The sequence below is a fragment of the Odocoileus virginianus genome, unplaced genomic scaffold (assembly GCF_023699985.2).
Source record: "Odocoileus virginianus isolate 20LAN1187 ecotype Illinois unplaced genomic scaffold, Ovbor_1.2 Unplaced_Contig_12, whole genome shotgun sequence".
Taxonomy (NCBI): Eukaryota; Metazoa; Chordata; class Mammalia; order Artiodactyla; family Cervidae; genus Odocoileus; species Odocoileus virginianus.
In genome coordinates this window covers 2,182,501-2,196,745 of record NW_027224329.1, presented here as the reverse complement: position 1 = coordinate 2,196,745, position 14,245 = coordinate 2,182,501, and the positions used below count along the sequence as shown (strand labels likewise).

At 42.5% G+C, this 14,245-nt stretch overlaps 1 protein-coding gene across 1 annotated transcript in view; it reads right to left on the bottom strand.

Moving 5' to 3' along the window:
* Positions 1–6,810: 6,810 nt before the first annotated feature.
* Positions 6,811–14,245, bottom strand: part of GRIA3 (glutamate ionotropic receptor AMPA type subunit 3) — a 292,117-nt gene continuing 284,682 nt past the window's right edge. The window contains 2 exon segments of the mRNA XM_070464057.1: positions 6,811–9,019; positions 14,131–14,245. The exon segment at positions 14,131–14,245 is cut by the window's right edge and continues 144 nt beyond it. Of these exon segments, the coding sequence (XP_070320158.1) occupies positions 14,144–14,245 (102 nt within the window). The 3' untranslated portion in view covers positions 6,811–9,019; positions 14,131–14,143.

Genomic DNA, 14,245 nt, shown 5'->3' with positions numbered 1-14,245 from the left:
TGACTTGCCTCCCCCTATCAAAGGGAGCCTCCTTCCCCCCTCTCCCCCAGTAGCCAAGATGGCTGCCATGACCAGTCTACTGCACGTGGTGCAGGCGTCACTCCAGGACTTTTTGCTTCAGCCACGTGAGATCCCCTGTCCAACAAGCCATTGATTTCTCTGCCTCTGTTCAGGCTCTGTCTTCAGTCTCAGGCTGGGCAATCACAAACCTTGCAGACCTGTGGGGTGCAGTCCAACATGAGGGAATAACGCCCATGAAGGAATAGGAAAGAAGAAGCAGGACTGAGCAAGGGAAGTCATCAGACTGTGATGTTAACCTGATAGAGCCTCTGCTGGCCCACGGGGTGGGGCTTTCTGGAACAAAGATTGCTTAGTAGATAAATCCTAAAATGAAAGTGTCAGTCACTCAGTTGTTGTCTGACTCTTTGCAATCCCATGGACTGCAGCATGCCAGGCTTCCCTGTCCTTCACCATCTCCTGGAGCTTGCTCAAACTCATGTCCATCGAGTTGGTGATGCCATCTAACCATCTCATCCTCTGCCGCCCCCTTCTCCTCCTGCCTTCAATCTTTCCCAGTATCAGAGTCTTTTCCAGAAGTCAGCTCTTTGCATCAGGTGGCCAAAGTATTGGAGCTTCAGCTTCAGTAGTGCAGGAGATATTCTGCATTCAAAGGGACCTGAGGGCTTGGCTGCCTGTGTGGTAGGGGATGAGGTAAGGTTTATTTTAGGAGAAGAGAAATATTGAAAAGACAACAGGCTGTGGAAAACTGCCTTGGCTAACTGATTATGTGGAGGGTGGACCTCTTTGGACAGAAAATTTGTGAGTATTTTCATTTTGTACAGTGTAAGGTGGCACCTCTTCTCTGTCCTTACCACTACTTCCTAAATTACGCCTCTGGAATTTTTTTTTCCACTCCCACATTTCATTCATTTGTTCAATGGACACAACTCTATTTCAGTTATGGAAATGATTAAGAGAGAATCTGCCCATGGTTATTGGGAAGACTATATATTTATATATATGATATATATATTTATATTTATGATATATATATATATATATATATATATATATATATATATCTCACTGTAGTGAAAGAGGTAAGCACTACTGAGATGGGAAAACAGAGGTGGAGCCTCTAACCCAATCCTGAGGGATGAGAACAGTCAGAGAAGGCTTCCCAGAGGAAATGATGCCACTTTAGTCTTAAAGACAGAGAATGAGTTAGTCAAGCATAAAAGTGAGGGGAAGGAAATTCCAGGCAGATGGAGAAGCATGTTCAAAATCATAGACACATGAAAAGACATTTCAAATGCAGAAATTTCAAGTAGTTGCGTATGATTGGATCTTAGTGGATGTTTATGATGAAGTGGAGACTAGAGTGAAGGGATGGTAAACAAGAAGACTGGAGAAATGGGCAGGAGACATGTCATGAAGGACTTTTAAAAGGATAAACCATGCTGATATACTCCTCTTTTAAAAAACAAATAATTTATTCTGGCTGCATCTGGTCTTAGTTGCATTATGTGGGATCTTTTGTTGTGACACGTGGGCTTCTGTCTAGTTGTGACATATGGGCTTAGTAATTGTGGCATGTGGGCTTAGTTGCCCCATGGCCTGTGGGATCTTAGTTCCCCGACCAGGGATCAAACCCACATCCCCTGCATTGGAAGGCAGATTCTTATGCCAAAGGGTAAAGGGGACCTTGAGGCTGAGGACTGATGAGATCAGAAAAATTATTATGGCCACAGTGCAGAGGGTAAATTATAGGGATTAAAAACTAAAGAGAGCAGGAAAAACTGAGAGGCTCTTGCATTACACCATCTAGAATGTTTCAAGCTCAAACTAAGGTAGAGATTCATAGAAGTAGATGGATTTCAGACAGATCAGGGGTGTAGAATCCTCGGGACTTGACTGGGAAAGGATGATGGAGGGAGCAGACAAGGTTGATTACAAGGTTTCTGGGTGGGGTGACTAACCCCTTGTCTTACTGTCTTCTCTGTATAGCTCAACCCTCTGTGGTGATGGCAAGGGTAAAGGAGAGAAATCAAAAGAATGATCTGCTTACACAAATACACAGGTTTGACTTTCTGTAAACCAACACCCCCTGCCCCGTTCTTTGCTTGTTCTTTCTCTGATTCCATCCAGGTTCCACCTTGTATCTCCCTCAGGGTGATCAGGACCACCTCACATTGTGTTTCAGGGAGTGGTTTGGGTAGCTGGTTCCAAGTCTGCCTATTTCTTCTTTGGTGATAATATGAGCTGGTTTTCTTCCACATGAGTGCAAACCACATTATGACTCTGGGATCCAAAAAAAAAATGAGAAGAATCATACACTTTTCACTACATCTTACAGGTAAGATGTAACATCTAACAAACTGATGTTAAACTGACCCATGTGTTTTTTCATTATCATTGTATGGTGGGTTCTACTTTTGAGTGCAAGCCTACTTTTTTCTCAGGTGGTCACATATACCAATTTTAAGATTTATGAGATTTACTCTTACATGCTGTTTTACTCTACATCGATGTGGTTTTAAATCAGGATAAGAGCTCTCACTATTCTTGGGCTTCCCCGGTGGCTCAGACAGTAAAGAATCTGCCTGCAATGTAGGAGACCTGGGTTTGACCCCTGGGTTGGGAAGATCCCCTAGAGGAGGGCATGGCAACCCACTCCAGTATTCTTGCCTGGGGAATCCCCATGGACAGAGGAACCTGGCGGGCTATAGTCCATGGGGTCACAAAGAGTCAGACACGACTGAGTGACTAAGCACAGCACAGAACCCTCAGAGGTATGTCTTGTTTAGCAGTGGGGTGAGGGTAAGAGCAGAGACAATGGTTTCTGTGTTGGAAATGTTGAGTTTGTGCTTATGGGATAAATCCAAATAAGGAGGTGCACTAGACATTTGAATATACTTATTTGGAACTCAAGAGGGCATTCTGAGCTGGAAATGAAGACTTGAGAGACACAATGTGGGTGGAGATGTCCCATGGTTTCCATGGGACAGTGTGCAGAGCACAGAGGAAGGAACAGGGTAGAACTCAGGAGAACATTGACATTGAGAGGAGAGGGAAGCAGGAAGCAGAAGCAAAATTAGCAGCCAGGCAGGAGGAAAACCAGGAAAAAGTTCACAGAAGTCAAACGAATAGAGACTACCAAGATGGGAGAGGTTAATAGCACCAAATTCTAGAAAGAGATCAAATAGTATAATGACTAATGAGCTGGATAAAGTAGGAGTTAGCAAGGCTTTTCTACAAAGAGCAAGTAAGTAAATATTTTAGACATTGTAGGCAATACTCCTGTAACTACTCAGCTGTGCTATTGGAGGGTAAAAGCAGTCACAGGTAGTAGGTTAATGGATATGGCTATGTTTCAATAAAACTTTATTCACAAAAAAAGTGGTGGGCCAGATTTGGTCTAAGAGTCACAGTTTGACATCCCTTACAATAAAATAGGATTACAGTTTACTGATGACCTTGGCCAGAGCAGTTCCTATAGAGTGGTGGGGCAGAAGCCATAGTATTACCATAACGGAGGAGGTGATGGGGTGCAGCAAGCTTTTCTGAAGTTATACTGTAAATGGGGGAGATGCAGCCTAGAGGGCTTTACCACCTTTAGAGAGGGTTTCCTGTCTTCCAAGAAAACTAGCCCTCACATGGAGGAAGACTGCAATGTTTAGAAATATTTGTAACATTCTATCATCCTGTCAGCCTTGCATTCAAGCTTCTTGAGAGTTGCTGCCAGAACTTTAATTGACTTGTTTGGGCTTAATGAATATTTATTAGGAAAAATTGAAATCAACCATTTTGCTACAGGACTGAGGCTCAGTGAAACCACTGCAGGGGTAATTTTACCAAAGCTGCTGTCATGAGAAGAGGATTATTATTTAGACTGTTGTTGCAGGTTCTTTTACACTTTTGTAACTAGGGCATCATGAGTCAATATCTAAGCAAATACCTCCAGCTCAAAGAGTAGGCAGTTTGGCAGGGAAGTGGTCATTCTGAGGTTTTCAACAACTAGAGGCTTACAGGGACCAGTGTGATTCCTTAGTTCAAAAGGCCCACAGGTTCTGAGGCACAGAGAGAAATGCAGTTAGGTTCTACCTGATTACATTAGGAAGCACAAACCCAAGTGAAGGAGCAGAGCTGAAGTCTTCTTTTGGGGCTCTTTCTAGTTCTTTCCCTGAGCACAACACAGGGCATGGATGGATGGAGACTCTTTGTAGTCATCATCTGCCTTGCCACCAAGACTGCTTTTCCCTCAGCCTGGAGAGGAGAGGAAAGGAGTATAGGCCCTCCCCCAGCTGGCTTGTCCAGGTGCTGTTTTGTTACAAGGACCACGATGGCAATCAAAGAACTTGGGTATCCTGCCTATTCAAATGGGTTTGTGAACTCTCAGTGTTGAGGATGTGAAGAAAGTGCAGGAGGTTGGGGACAGTGACTGACCCTCCCAGTACCTCCCTCCCTTCTCTTCTAACAACAGTGCCCTCCCAGGGAACATTTTGAGAAAGTCCAATTGCACCATCTTCACAGACTATAAATGACTGGTCCATGACTCTCAATTTTAGATGTAGGGGAGGTCTCCTAGCAACTTCATTCTTTCACCTTCAGTTCTAGAGGCAAGTTTCATTAATTCACAATGCCCAGATCTTGCCTTTTCTTTAGTCTAGAATGATAGGGGTGAAACTGTAAGTCCTACAAGTAACCCCAGATTCAAAAGAGATTTCCTGATGGGACTCTCAGTTCTGTGTGCTCCCACAACTGAACACAGATATGTTGTTGCTGAGCTTCATATCTGCCAAGTGATCTGACAATAAATGGGTGCCCAGGAAACTCAGTCCAACAGGGTGAGGCTAAGAGAGGAGAGGTATGGCTGAGAGTAGCCGAATAGCTGGCTCAGTAACTCTCCAACTGATAATAGACTTTGGTAGTTTATGACCCTTATGAAACAGCGTGTCAGTGCATCTTTCTGCTTCACTGAGTCTGGACTCTGAGGAATAATGGCTTGCTTCTTGCTTCTCCATTTGTTCTCCTCCTCCTCTATGTTCATCTTCCCCAAGTCACAGTCGATCCTTTCTCCTCACCCAGTACCAGGAAGGTGATTTGCAGGACCATTACTTCCAGAACCCTACCAAGGTTTCCTTAAATACACTTGTCCTTCCTGTTTTGAAGACTATCCTATAGACAGAGTGTGATCAGATGTGAATGTTAACAGGGCAAGAAAACCAACACAGAGAGCCAGAAGCAGTTTCCTCTTGTGCACAGTGAGAGTGTGACATTGGAAGACCAATGATTTTTTTTGCAGACCTGTTTGGCAACTCTGATCCTATGTATCAGCAAGACATACAGCTACCTAGGGACTAACTTGAGAAAGACTAAAAACACCTTCCCCCTTCCTCCCAGGAGGAAAACACTCAATTCCTAGGTAAACCCAAGTTGCCCTCTGCCATCACCTGCCACAGCACCTGAGGTGAACTTCTCCTCTGAGGTAAGGAATTGGAGTTCCTGTTAAAATTGAAATCTATTATTTCGGAAGCTTTGGGGACAACATTTAGCACTTGAACTGATTTCATCAGCCACCAAGGGGACTGTCACTATAATCTAGTCACTGAATCTGCTCCCTAAAGAATCAATCTTTTCTTGGGGGCAGGGGCTGCTGTTGTTTAGTTGCTGAGTCGTGTCCAGGTGTCCTAATCAAAGAAAAGGAAAGCAGTTGAGTTAGAAAGGGTGTTACCAGGCAAATGGCATTTCAGAGGACAGTGAAAATGATAGTAATATGCTGAAGCCTGTGGGTCAAATTGACCACATGGTGTTCATATCATCCTACACTTCATAGACTCCTGAGAGTTTTCCTTTCCCGCTCCCATCTTTCTCTCTGTGAGGCACTGTATTCCTTGTTCCCTAGCTCTCTAACCCCAGATATCTTTATTTCTCTAGCATCTCAATTGCACTCTTCCTTTCTGGCTTAGTTGCAAATTATCCCCTTTCTCCTACCATCACCCCCTGTTTTCTTTGGTGATCATCATCTGAAACTGATCTATATTTAAACATGTGCTCTATTTGTTGGATAAAACTATATTCCATTTTCACTATATACAATTCAAACTAGATCATTTGCCTTTTGGTTCTCTCTCGGAAACATTCTAAGATCAGTATAGTCCTAGATTCATTATCCCCCACTCTAGACCAGTGGCTCTGAGTGGAATAAAGATTTTTTCACTGGGACATTAAGTTATTATCAGTCATGAAAGCAGCAAAAAGTAGAGCCAATTAACTAAGAGGATGACAACACATACATGTGATGACATGGGAAAGCAATTGGAGGTGGGTTTTTTTTTTTTTTTTTTTTTTTGAAGATCATCAATTCTGAGTTTGGGCACTTCCTTGGGAGGCCAGATCTGACAATGAGAGGATGGAGGGTCAGGGTTAGGGTCAAGGCAGATGTCTGAGGAGAGGGTCCCTGAGGGTGGAGGAGATGATGAGTGGGAACGAAGGCCTTGAAGTCAAACTTTTCCTCCTTCACATATGAAGTGATGTCCTGGTTCTTGCTGTTTGTTGATGCCACCTCACTGGTGGTGATCCTGGCAGACCTAATCGAGGGTCTTCATGTCCCATTCCATTTAGATTAGGAGTCTGAACCTGACTGCAGTTGCAGCTGGGGTGGGGAGAGGCATAATAGTTGATGAAGATCACCAGTAAGGTGACCAAACATCATTGGTGAGACTTTTGGTGGGAAGTCAATTGGTGAATAATAACTTCTTGGCACCTGCATCCCAATAAAATTTGAACAGTCAAAGCCCAGAAACAGAATTCTTTCTTTACAATTTTATTTACAAAATGTATTAAAACTTTGTACAATACCTCATGGCAGTGAGGCTCCGTAATTTATTCCCACACATGCAATTTATGCTTTTACAGCCATTAGTTTGCTTGGCAATGTTTCTGTTCACTGAAGTACAGCTTTAACAACAAAAAGAAAATAATTGGAAAAAAATCTTCAAGTGACTACCGCCAAACTCCTGTAGCTTGAAGTTAGTAGCAGAAATTTGAAGCAATCAATGTTTTTTTTTTTTTTTTAAACATGCACGTTTTTAAAAAATAACAAACCAATTTACCCGCCTCTTCATTCCCAGTGAAGTTTCCTCTCTGAAAAGCTGATTTGAGTTAACAAACATCCACTTCTCTTTATCCAGTGCCTATGAGAAGTTTGTGTGTAGGTTGGTTGGTTGGTTTTATACAACCTCGTATATTGGCACAGCATTAGCTTCCCGCGCCGGGACATCATAGCATTCAGAAGTTGAAAAAAAAAAATCACAGTTTCGTGAAAACAAAACAAAAACACAACAGCTTTCTTGTTTTTTTTTTGTTTGTTTTGTTCAATACCATTGAAAATTTGACAGGTGAGTCATTCGTTTCTGACACAGTTTTTGGAATGAAAGTTTATATTACACTTTTCCGGAAATGTTTCGTTGGAAACGAGACTTGTACCTTCCTTTTCTGAAGAGCAAATGTGCAGCGAGTCAACTAAAGCATCTAAGGGTCACACTTGGGGAGATGAATTCGAGCTCCCAGTTTTTACAGCCTGGAAACTTCCCAATGCACGTCGCCGATGAAAGCAGACTACTGAACTACAGAAAGCGTACGTCATTATATAGGAGGTAATTAGTGAGTGGAGACTATTTCCTCTGACTGTTCTGATGATGCCAACGGCAGGTACGCAGTTAGTTACTTGATAGCCCGTGGAGCAGTGGCGCGATCTTCGGAGTCAGTAGAGAGACTGCTCCAAGCAAGGACCTGGGAGTGACGCTGAGGCCCTTGATTTAGCAGTAGGTTTGGGAATGCATCTTAGTCTTGGCAAACTAGGAAAGGACACATGCAGTCTGACGGAGAGCCACAGGCAATCACAGGCAACAGCTGGTAAGACAGACCTAGCAAGAGTGAAAGTAAGATGAGAACTGTGGTCTGAACCCACTGGCCCGCCTTGCAACGCGGTCCTGTCTCCATGGTGTACATTTGAAAGGCATACTTAGCAGAGAAAGCGGAGCTAAACACAGTGTTGTTTCTGAGAAAGATGTTCTAAACACATTTGGGAGTGTAGGCCGCATTTCCCTCACCTCAATGCTAAATACTCAGCTATCTTAAGATGCACACGGAAGCAAGAAAAACACATCTGTGAGCTGACATTCCGGGCTTCTCAGAAAGCCCCGGGATCCGTTTGTAGGAAAGCACCGAGAGGTATGCCTAAGAGTGCCCGTCCCTTGCTACACACAAGTCGGTTTCAGAAAGTTCTGTTCATCCCTTCACCGAGTGGGAAATTGGCAGCGCATTTTCACAAAACCGTTTCAAAACACAGAAGTCACCATTGAGTCCCTTTTCCAAAGTGTTTGAATTTTCTGAAGTGTTGCATTTACATTCTAAAGATATACACATTTCAGCAATGTTGAAAGGAAATAGGGTGCACAGAACATCATCACCAACAGGAAATACCAAAAACATCTTGTCAGCAGATCCTAGAAGAAATGCCAGTCTCCTCCCAGACAGGGAGGTCAGATTTTTTTTTTTCTTTAAATCAGGAGGAATTAATTATTTTCGCTGAGATGGGCCTGTTCGCAGAACTGGAATTTGAAATTTGTCTGTGTGTGTGTGTGTTAAAGAACATGGTGTTTGTATACTGTGCAGTGGTATCAAAGAATGGCTTTTGTTGAACTGACATTTTGTAAAATAACGTTTGTTTTCGCATACTGGAATCTTGCATGTCCATTTTTTGTTGGTTTTATTTTAATTTTTTTCAAGCAAAGCAAAAAGATTTCAATGATGGTTTGCATTGTCGCGAGTCTCAGAGTATTCCATAAGGCACTGAAGGAAAAAAAAATCAGTTTTTCCTATTGAAAGGTCATTGCACCATCAGCAATATTCGTGTCATGCCCGACACCAAGGAGAGTGGAATCTGGCTCAGGATCCTTGAAGCAGCCACGTTTTCGGTGATTCCTCTCATCACTTGCCTCCAGTGGGAAGGGATCTGAAAAGTAAAGGGGGGATGTCAATTTGAATGGGCTTTCTATTGGCAATCTAAGTGTGCTATAGTTCAGTCTATCTTGGACTAAAACCGCAGCTGTTTTCTCAAACTGGCATCTCTGAGGCTGCACCTTGTTTTACTGCCTTTAGGCAACAGGTTTGTTTCAATTCTTTCCCTGGAAGCAAGTGCTTTGCAACAGGTTAAAATTAGGTTCATTTTTTTTTTTAAACTATGCATTGTACTAAGGAATTCATGGGCATTGCATGAAGTCTAACTTAAAACGTTCATCACTTAGGATGTGGGTATACTAGAAGGCCTTAGTGGCATGTCAATATAGGACAATGACAGTGCAGGAAAATGACATTGCAGAGTGAATTCTGATCACAGAACCTGTGGCAGGGGACTGTTTGCCTAGGACAGACTGTGAGTGGTCTTCTATGGCTGGCTCGATTGAAATCCATTTGATCAAGAGAAGAAAATTCGCTGCTCATTGCCAGAAAGGTGGCAGCTTATTTCTCTTGCTATCTACAACCTTAGTTACTAAAGTCAGAAAATAGCACATGGACTTTGAAGAGACAGCACATTCCAGGAAGAAGGCAGAACCCTAGTGATATCCACAAAGGGGTTTGCCTCCATGGGGTCTTTGCCCTGATATTATGGGGCTGACGGAGATGCTGTTGCTGCCCTCTTTTTTTGGAGGCATTAACTAGCGCAGGGGCTTCATTTGCCCCCAACCCTGGAAACTTAAGGCCACATTCCTGCCTCCTCTTCAAGTTCATACCCATCTTCTCTATCCTTTCTGTCTACACTAATGGGGTCCTTCTTTTTCTCCTGAGGTAACTCTGAATTTTATCCCCAAAGAATGACATGATCACTATCTACCACTGGCCCTAGAATAAAATTATCTGTAAGAAGAAAGTCAAAGATGCACCTGAAGGCCAAAATACCCAAAGAAGCAGAATAAGACTAACATGAAAGCGGGTAAACCGCTTCCTTGGAATCCCTATGGTCCAAAATCATATCTATCTCAGACATTTGGAGAAAGTTTATATCTATGGCATAAAGGTCAGTGTCCCTTCTGACCTTCCTATGGCCATGGGATGTCACTTCCCAGGTGCATAACTTTGGGAAAGTCACCTAATCTCTCAGTGCCTCTGTTTCCTGTTTTTAAACGGAGGTAGATGAAATACTGGGTTGACCAGAAAGGTTGTTCAGGCTTTTCTGTATGATGTTAATGGAAAAACCTGAATGAACTTTTTGGCCAACCCGATATCATCATGGAAGGAAAAGTCCTCTGGGGACAAAGAACATCACCACTTAACATAAGATGAGCTCTCTAAGGCAGGAACGCTTCACCAGCAAGAATGTCTATAGATGCAGAAGGAAAACAGATTCCTTCAAAATAGGCAGCATGAACAAAGTTGTTATTCTCTAGGAAGACTAAATAGAACAGTATTAGAAGAAAAAAATCTTTTTCCTCATCCTCAGGCATTTTGAGCTCTTGAAAATGAGAAGGATTTCAAAAATATTGAAGAAACCAAAGAAGCCAGAAGTAGTCCTGAGCAGCAATGAAGAAATTGGAAAGAATTTCTTAAAATAGTGAGCAGAGTCACTCTCAGGGTGCAGTGAATCTGGAATGCTTGATGGCTGTTCACCCGCCCAGGCATGCTTCAGGCCCCTCTTCCAGTGGGTGATCAGTAACCCAGACAGACAGTAGGTTGTCAAGAGGTCATCTGCTCCCGAATCAGGGCTGGGTCTGAGGCATGGGTTCCCACAATGAGTCCAATAACCCCGACTCTACTCTCAGCCATAGCAAATGAGAGATGAGTCCCTCCTCTTTCAAGGATGCCTTTTTACTAACCAGATTTCACCTGGATCATATTTTTGCAGTTGATTTGCTCTTGAGTCATTCTTCCTGAACAATTACTGGTACCATTAACTCCCAAGGCTGGCTCTGATAATCAGCAATATAAGTAAAATCTCAGGATGCTTCTCCGTCTCTGTGACCCTGAATAGACCCTGACAGAGCTAGGCCAACTCTAAGAACTGGAAACCATAATAACTAGGTAAGAAATTAGAAGTCACTGTGAGATATTCCAGAACTTCTTGGGAAATAAAAGATGAATGAATGAAGACCAACATCCCCCTGATATTACATCACCAAACTGGCTGAGGATAGCTGAGAGGTTTCTATTTCCTGCTCAGCCTGCTTTGTGTCTTGGCTGACACATGTCAGGTTTTTTCCCTGTCATCCTCTGGGTCTTTTCCTTTTTGTCTAGGGACTTCACACAGACTTGGAGGACACATTTGTTTGCAGAGTCTCTCCCCAGGTTTTCTTTTCATCCTAGGGATGACTGCCACAGTGCCAGCTAACTGGGCTGTAACTGCATTGGCATCGATGTCTATTCAAATGTGATTTTTGCCTCGGTTATCCTGAATCTTGCTTCACAAAATGGGTCAGCCAAGATGACCAAAGGAAAGCCACTGCACCAGAAGTTGCGGGAAGTTCATTTCTTGCACTCTCCCCACTCCCTGGGTTGAGTGCTCTGGGCCTCCACTGGAAGACTGCAGCACCCTGCCCAAAGATTTGCTGATCCCACCTTCTCTCTCTCTTTCTCACTCACCATCCCCCCTTCCTTCCTTAAGTGATAGGCTCTGAGACAACTTTCTCTAGAACCTTACTACTCCCCAGACCAGCAGCATCAATATGACCTGTGAGCTTGTGAGCAGTGTAGAACCCCAGGCCCCACCCCAGACCTGCTGCACACTGTCAGTCGGTAAACACTGCTCTGGGACCTAAACAAGAGACTCAGATAGAATGGCTGATAATAAAGAGGATCTGGAAGCTGTGTGACCCTAAGCCCTGTTCCAGAAAGCTTCCTTTTGCGGAAGTAGGAATGATTGAATATACACCCTTGTGTCAAGTGCATCAGAAGGAGTGCTAGTGGAGGCTAGGTGAAGTCCCTCAAGACACTTTCGTAGAGAAGTAAGACATAGACTTAGGATCTGTTCTTCATGTGACAGGATCCCATTGGGGTTTCAAGATTTCTGGAGACCACCAGGTCATAAGTGGAGGGTGGTCACATGGTTTAGTGAAGGATACAGTTATAAGAGGATGAAGAGCTGGGTTCTAGTCCGAGAACTGCCACTACCTAGTTGTCTTGCCTGTGTCCTACAAGGGAAAATATTGGCTTGACCAAAAAGTTTGTTTAGGTTTTATGGAAAAACTCCGAACATTGGCCAAGCCAGTGTTTTCTGCCCCATTACCACAACTGCGGCAATAGAGTGAGAGCACTTGGAAAACTGATATGCAGATTTCAGGTGTATTCTTTTCTTTGGATGCCAGTATCTTTGAATTTGGGATAATTCATCTAGGTTGAAATCACTTGGGTACTATCCTATGAGAAAACAAATAACGTGCCCCCAGTTCTAATGGGCCTATATAACCTACTCAAGAGTAAAATATTTTAAGCACACTGGAACATTAAATGCTTGCATGCAAACAATGCTAATTACAGATGAATCCATCTTTGGTCCATTCAGCAATGCAATGGGAGCACTTTGTTAGTGGGTTAGTTGTATACTGAATATGTTGTGGCAGGAGGTCTGCAGCAGGAAATAACAACTAGCAACTTCATCAAACAAGAGAATGCCTTCTGTGGTGAGGACAAGTGATTTATTTGGAGGAAATATTTAAAACTTGGCTGAATTGAGATCCACACCATGAAATATGTGGAGGTCAAAAGTGCAAATGCATTTAGAAATTGAAGTTCATAGACGTTAACTCATGAAGTAAAAAATCTCCCACCTACAATAAGAGCTATGAAGTTGCTAATTGTTCATTTCCACTTTCGATAAGTATGTTACTGATGACAGATGCGCTTGAAGGTAACTAAACTTATATTCTCTTAAACACTTCTGAGATGGAGATGTTATCCTAACTCAAGCTTGCCTTTGAACATGTCTGAGTTATTGGTGAGTTTTGGCTGTAGCTGCCAGAGTCAAGGTGGCATCAGTCAGGCTCATTTAAGTATGAATTTGGGAACAGCCAGCAGCAGGGGTCCTAGACTGTCCTTTGGGAGACACTTACCTGAATGAACATCAGTTCCAAGAAAGGGACAACAAAGGAACTTAAAGATTAAAGCAATTGTCTTAGGTTCACACTTAAGTGAATCACCACACCCCTATAGAAGCACTGCCTTTCTCAAGGGGGCAGCTCCCCATTTCCATTTTCATTTTAACATCAGTTAAAGATGATGTTTAAAGAGAGCTGCTTTCTCTATAGCTGCACTGTCCAACATGGAGTCACTAGCCACATGTTACTGTTGAACACTTGATATGTGGCTAATGTGAGAGCTGAGACATGCCATAAGTATCTATGTGAAACACACCCCTGATTTCTAAGACTTAGTATGAAAAAAGAATGTAAAATACCTCATTCATTTTTTACATTGATAACAAGTTGAAATGCTAATATTTCAGATATACTGAGTTAAAAAATATTAAATTAATTTTGCTTGTGTTACTTAAAAAACTTTTTTTACTTAATAAAATTTATTTTTTAGAATAGCTTTAGGTTCACAGTAAAATTAAGTGGAAAGTATAGAGGGTTCCCATAGTCTCTGTTTCCACTTGTTGTCTTCCATTATCAACATTAAAGTGGTACATTTGTCACAATTAATGAACACAATTATTGACACATCATTATGCCCCAGGGTCCATAGTTTACATTAAGGGTTAACTCTCGATGTTGTACATTCTATTGGTTTTGACAAATGCAAAATGCCATATGTCTACCATTACTTGTGTTACTTTTGAAAATAGCTACCAGAGCACTTAAATTACACATCTGGTTCACAAATGTGGCTTCAAATATTCCCACTGAACAGTGCTGCTCTAGAGAACTTTTTTCCCCTCTTAGGTCGCAGACCACAATTACAAGTATGCTATTAGAAAAGCTCTACTGTCTGACAAGAAAGCACAACTGTTGTTTTCAAAGAATTAAATGGTTGCAAAGAATAGACAGTTCTTGAAACAATAAACCAGACCAAAAAACAAAGAGAAAAATAAAAGAGATTAACGTACAGTAACGTAAGCTGATTAGTGTACTAGACCTTAACCGTACCCCTAGATCTTAACACTCTCTGTTCCATACACGTTGTAGCCTTCTCTGTATGTAGCGTAATTTTGAGTGTTGGTGGCAGGAGCAGGCTTAAAGTTTTGGGTGTT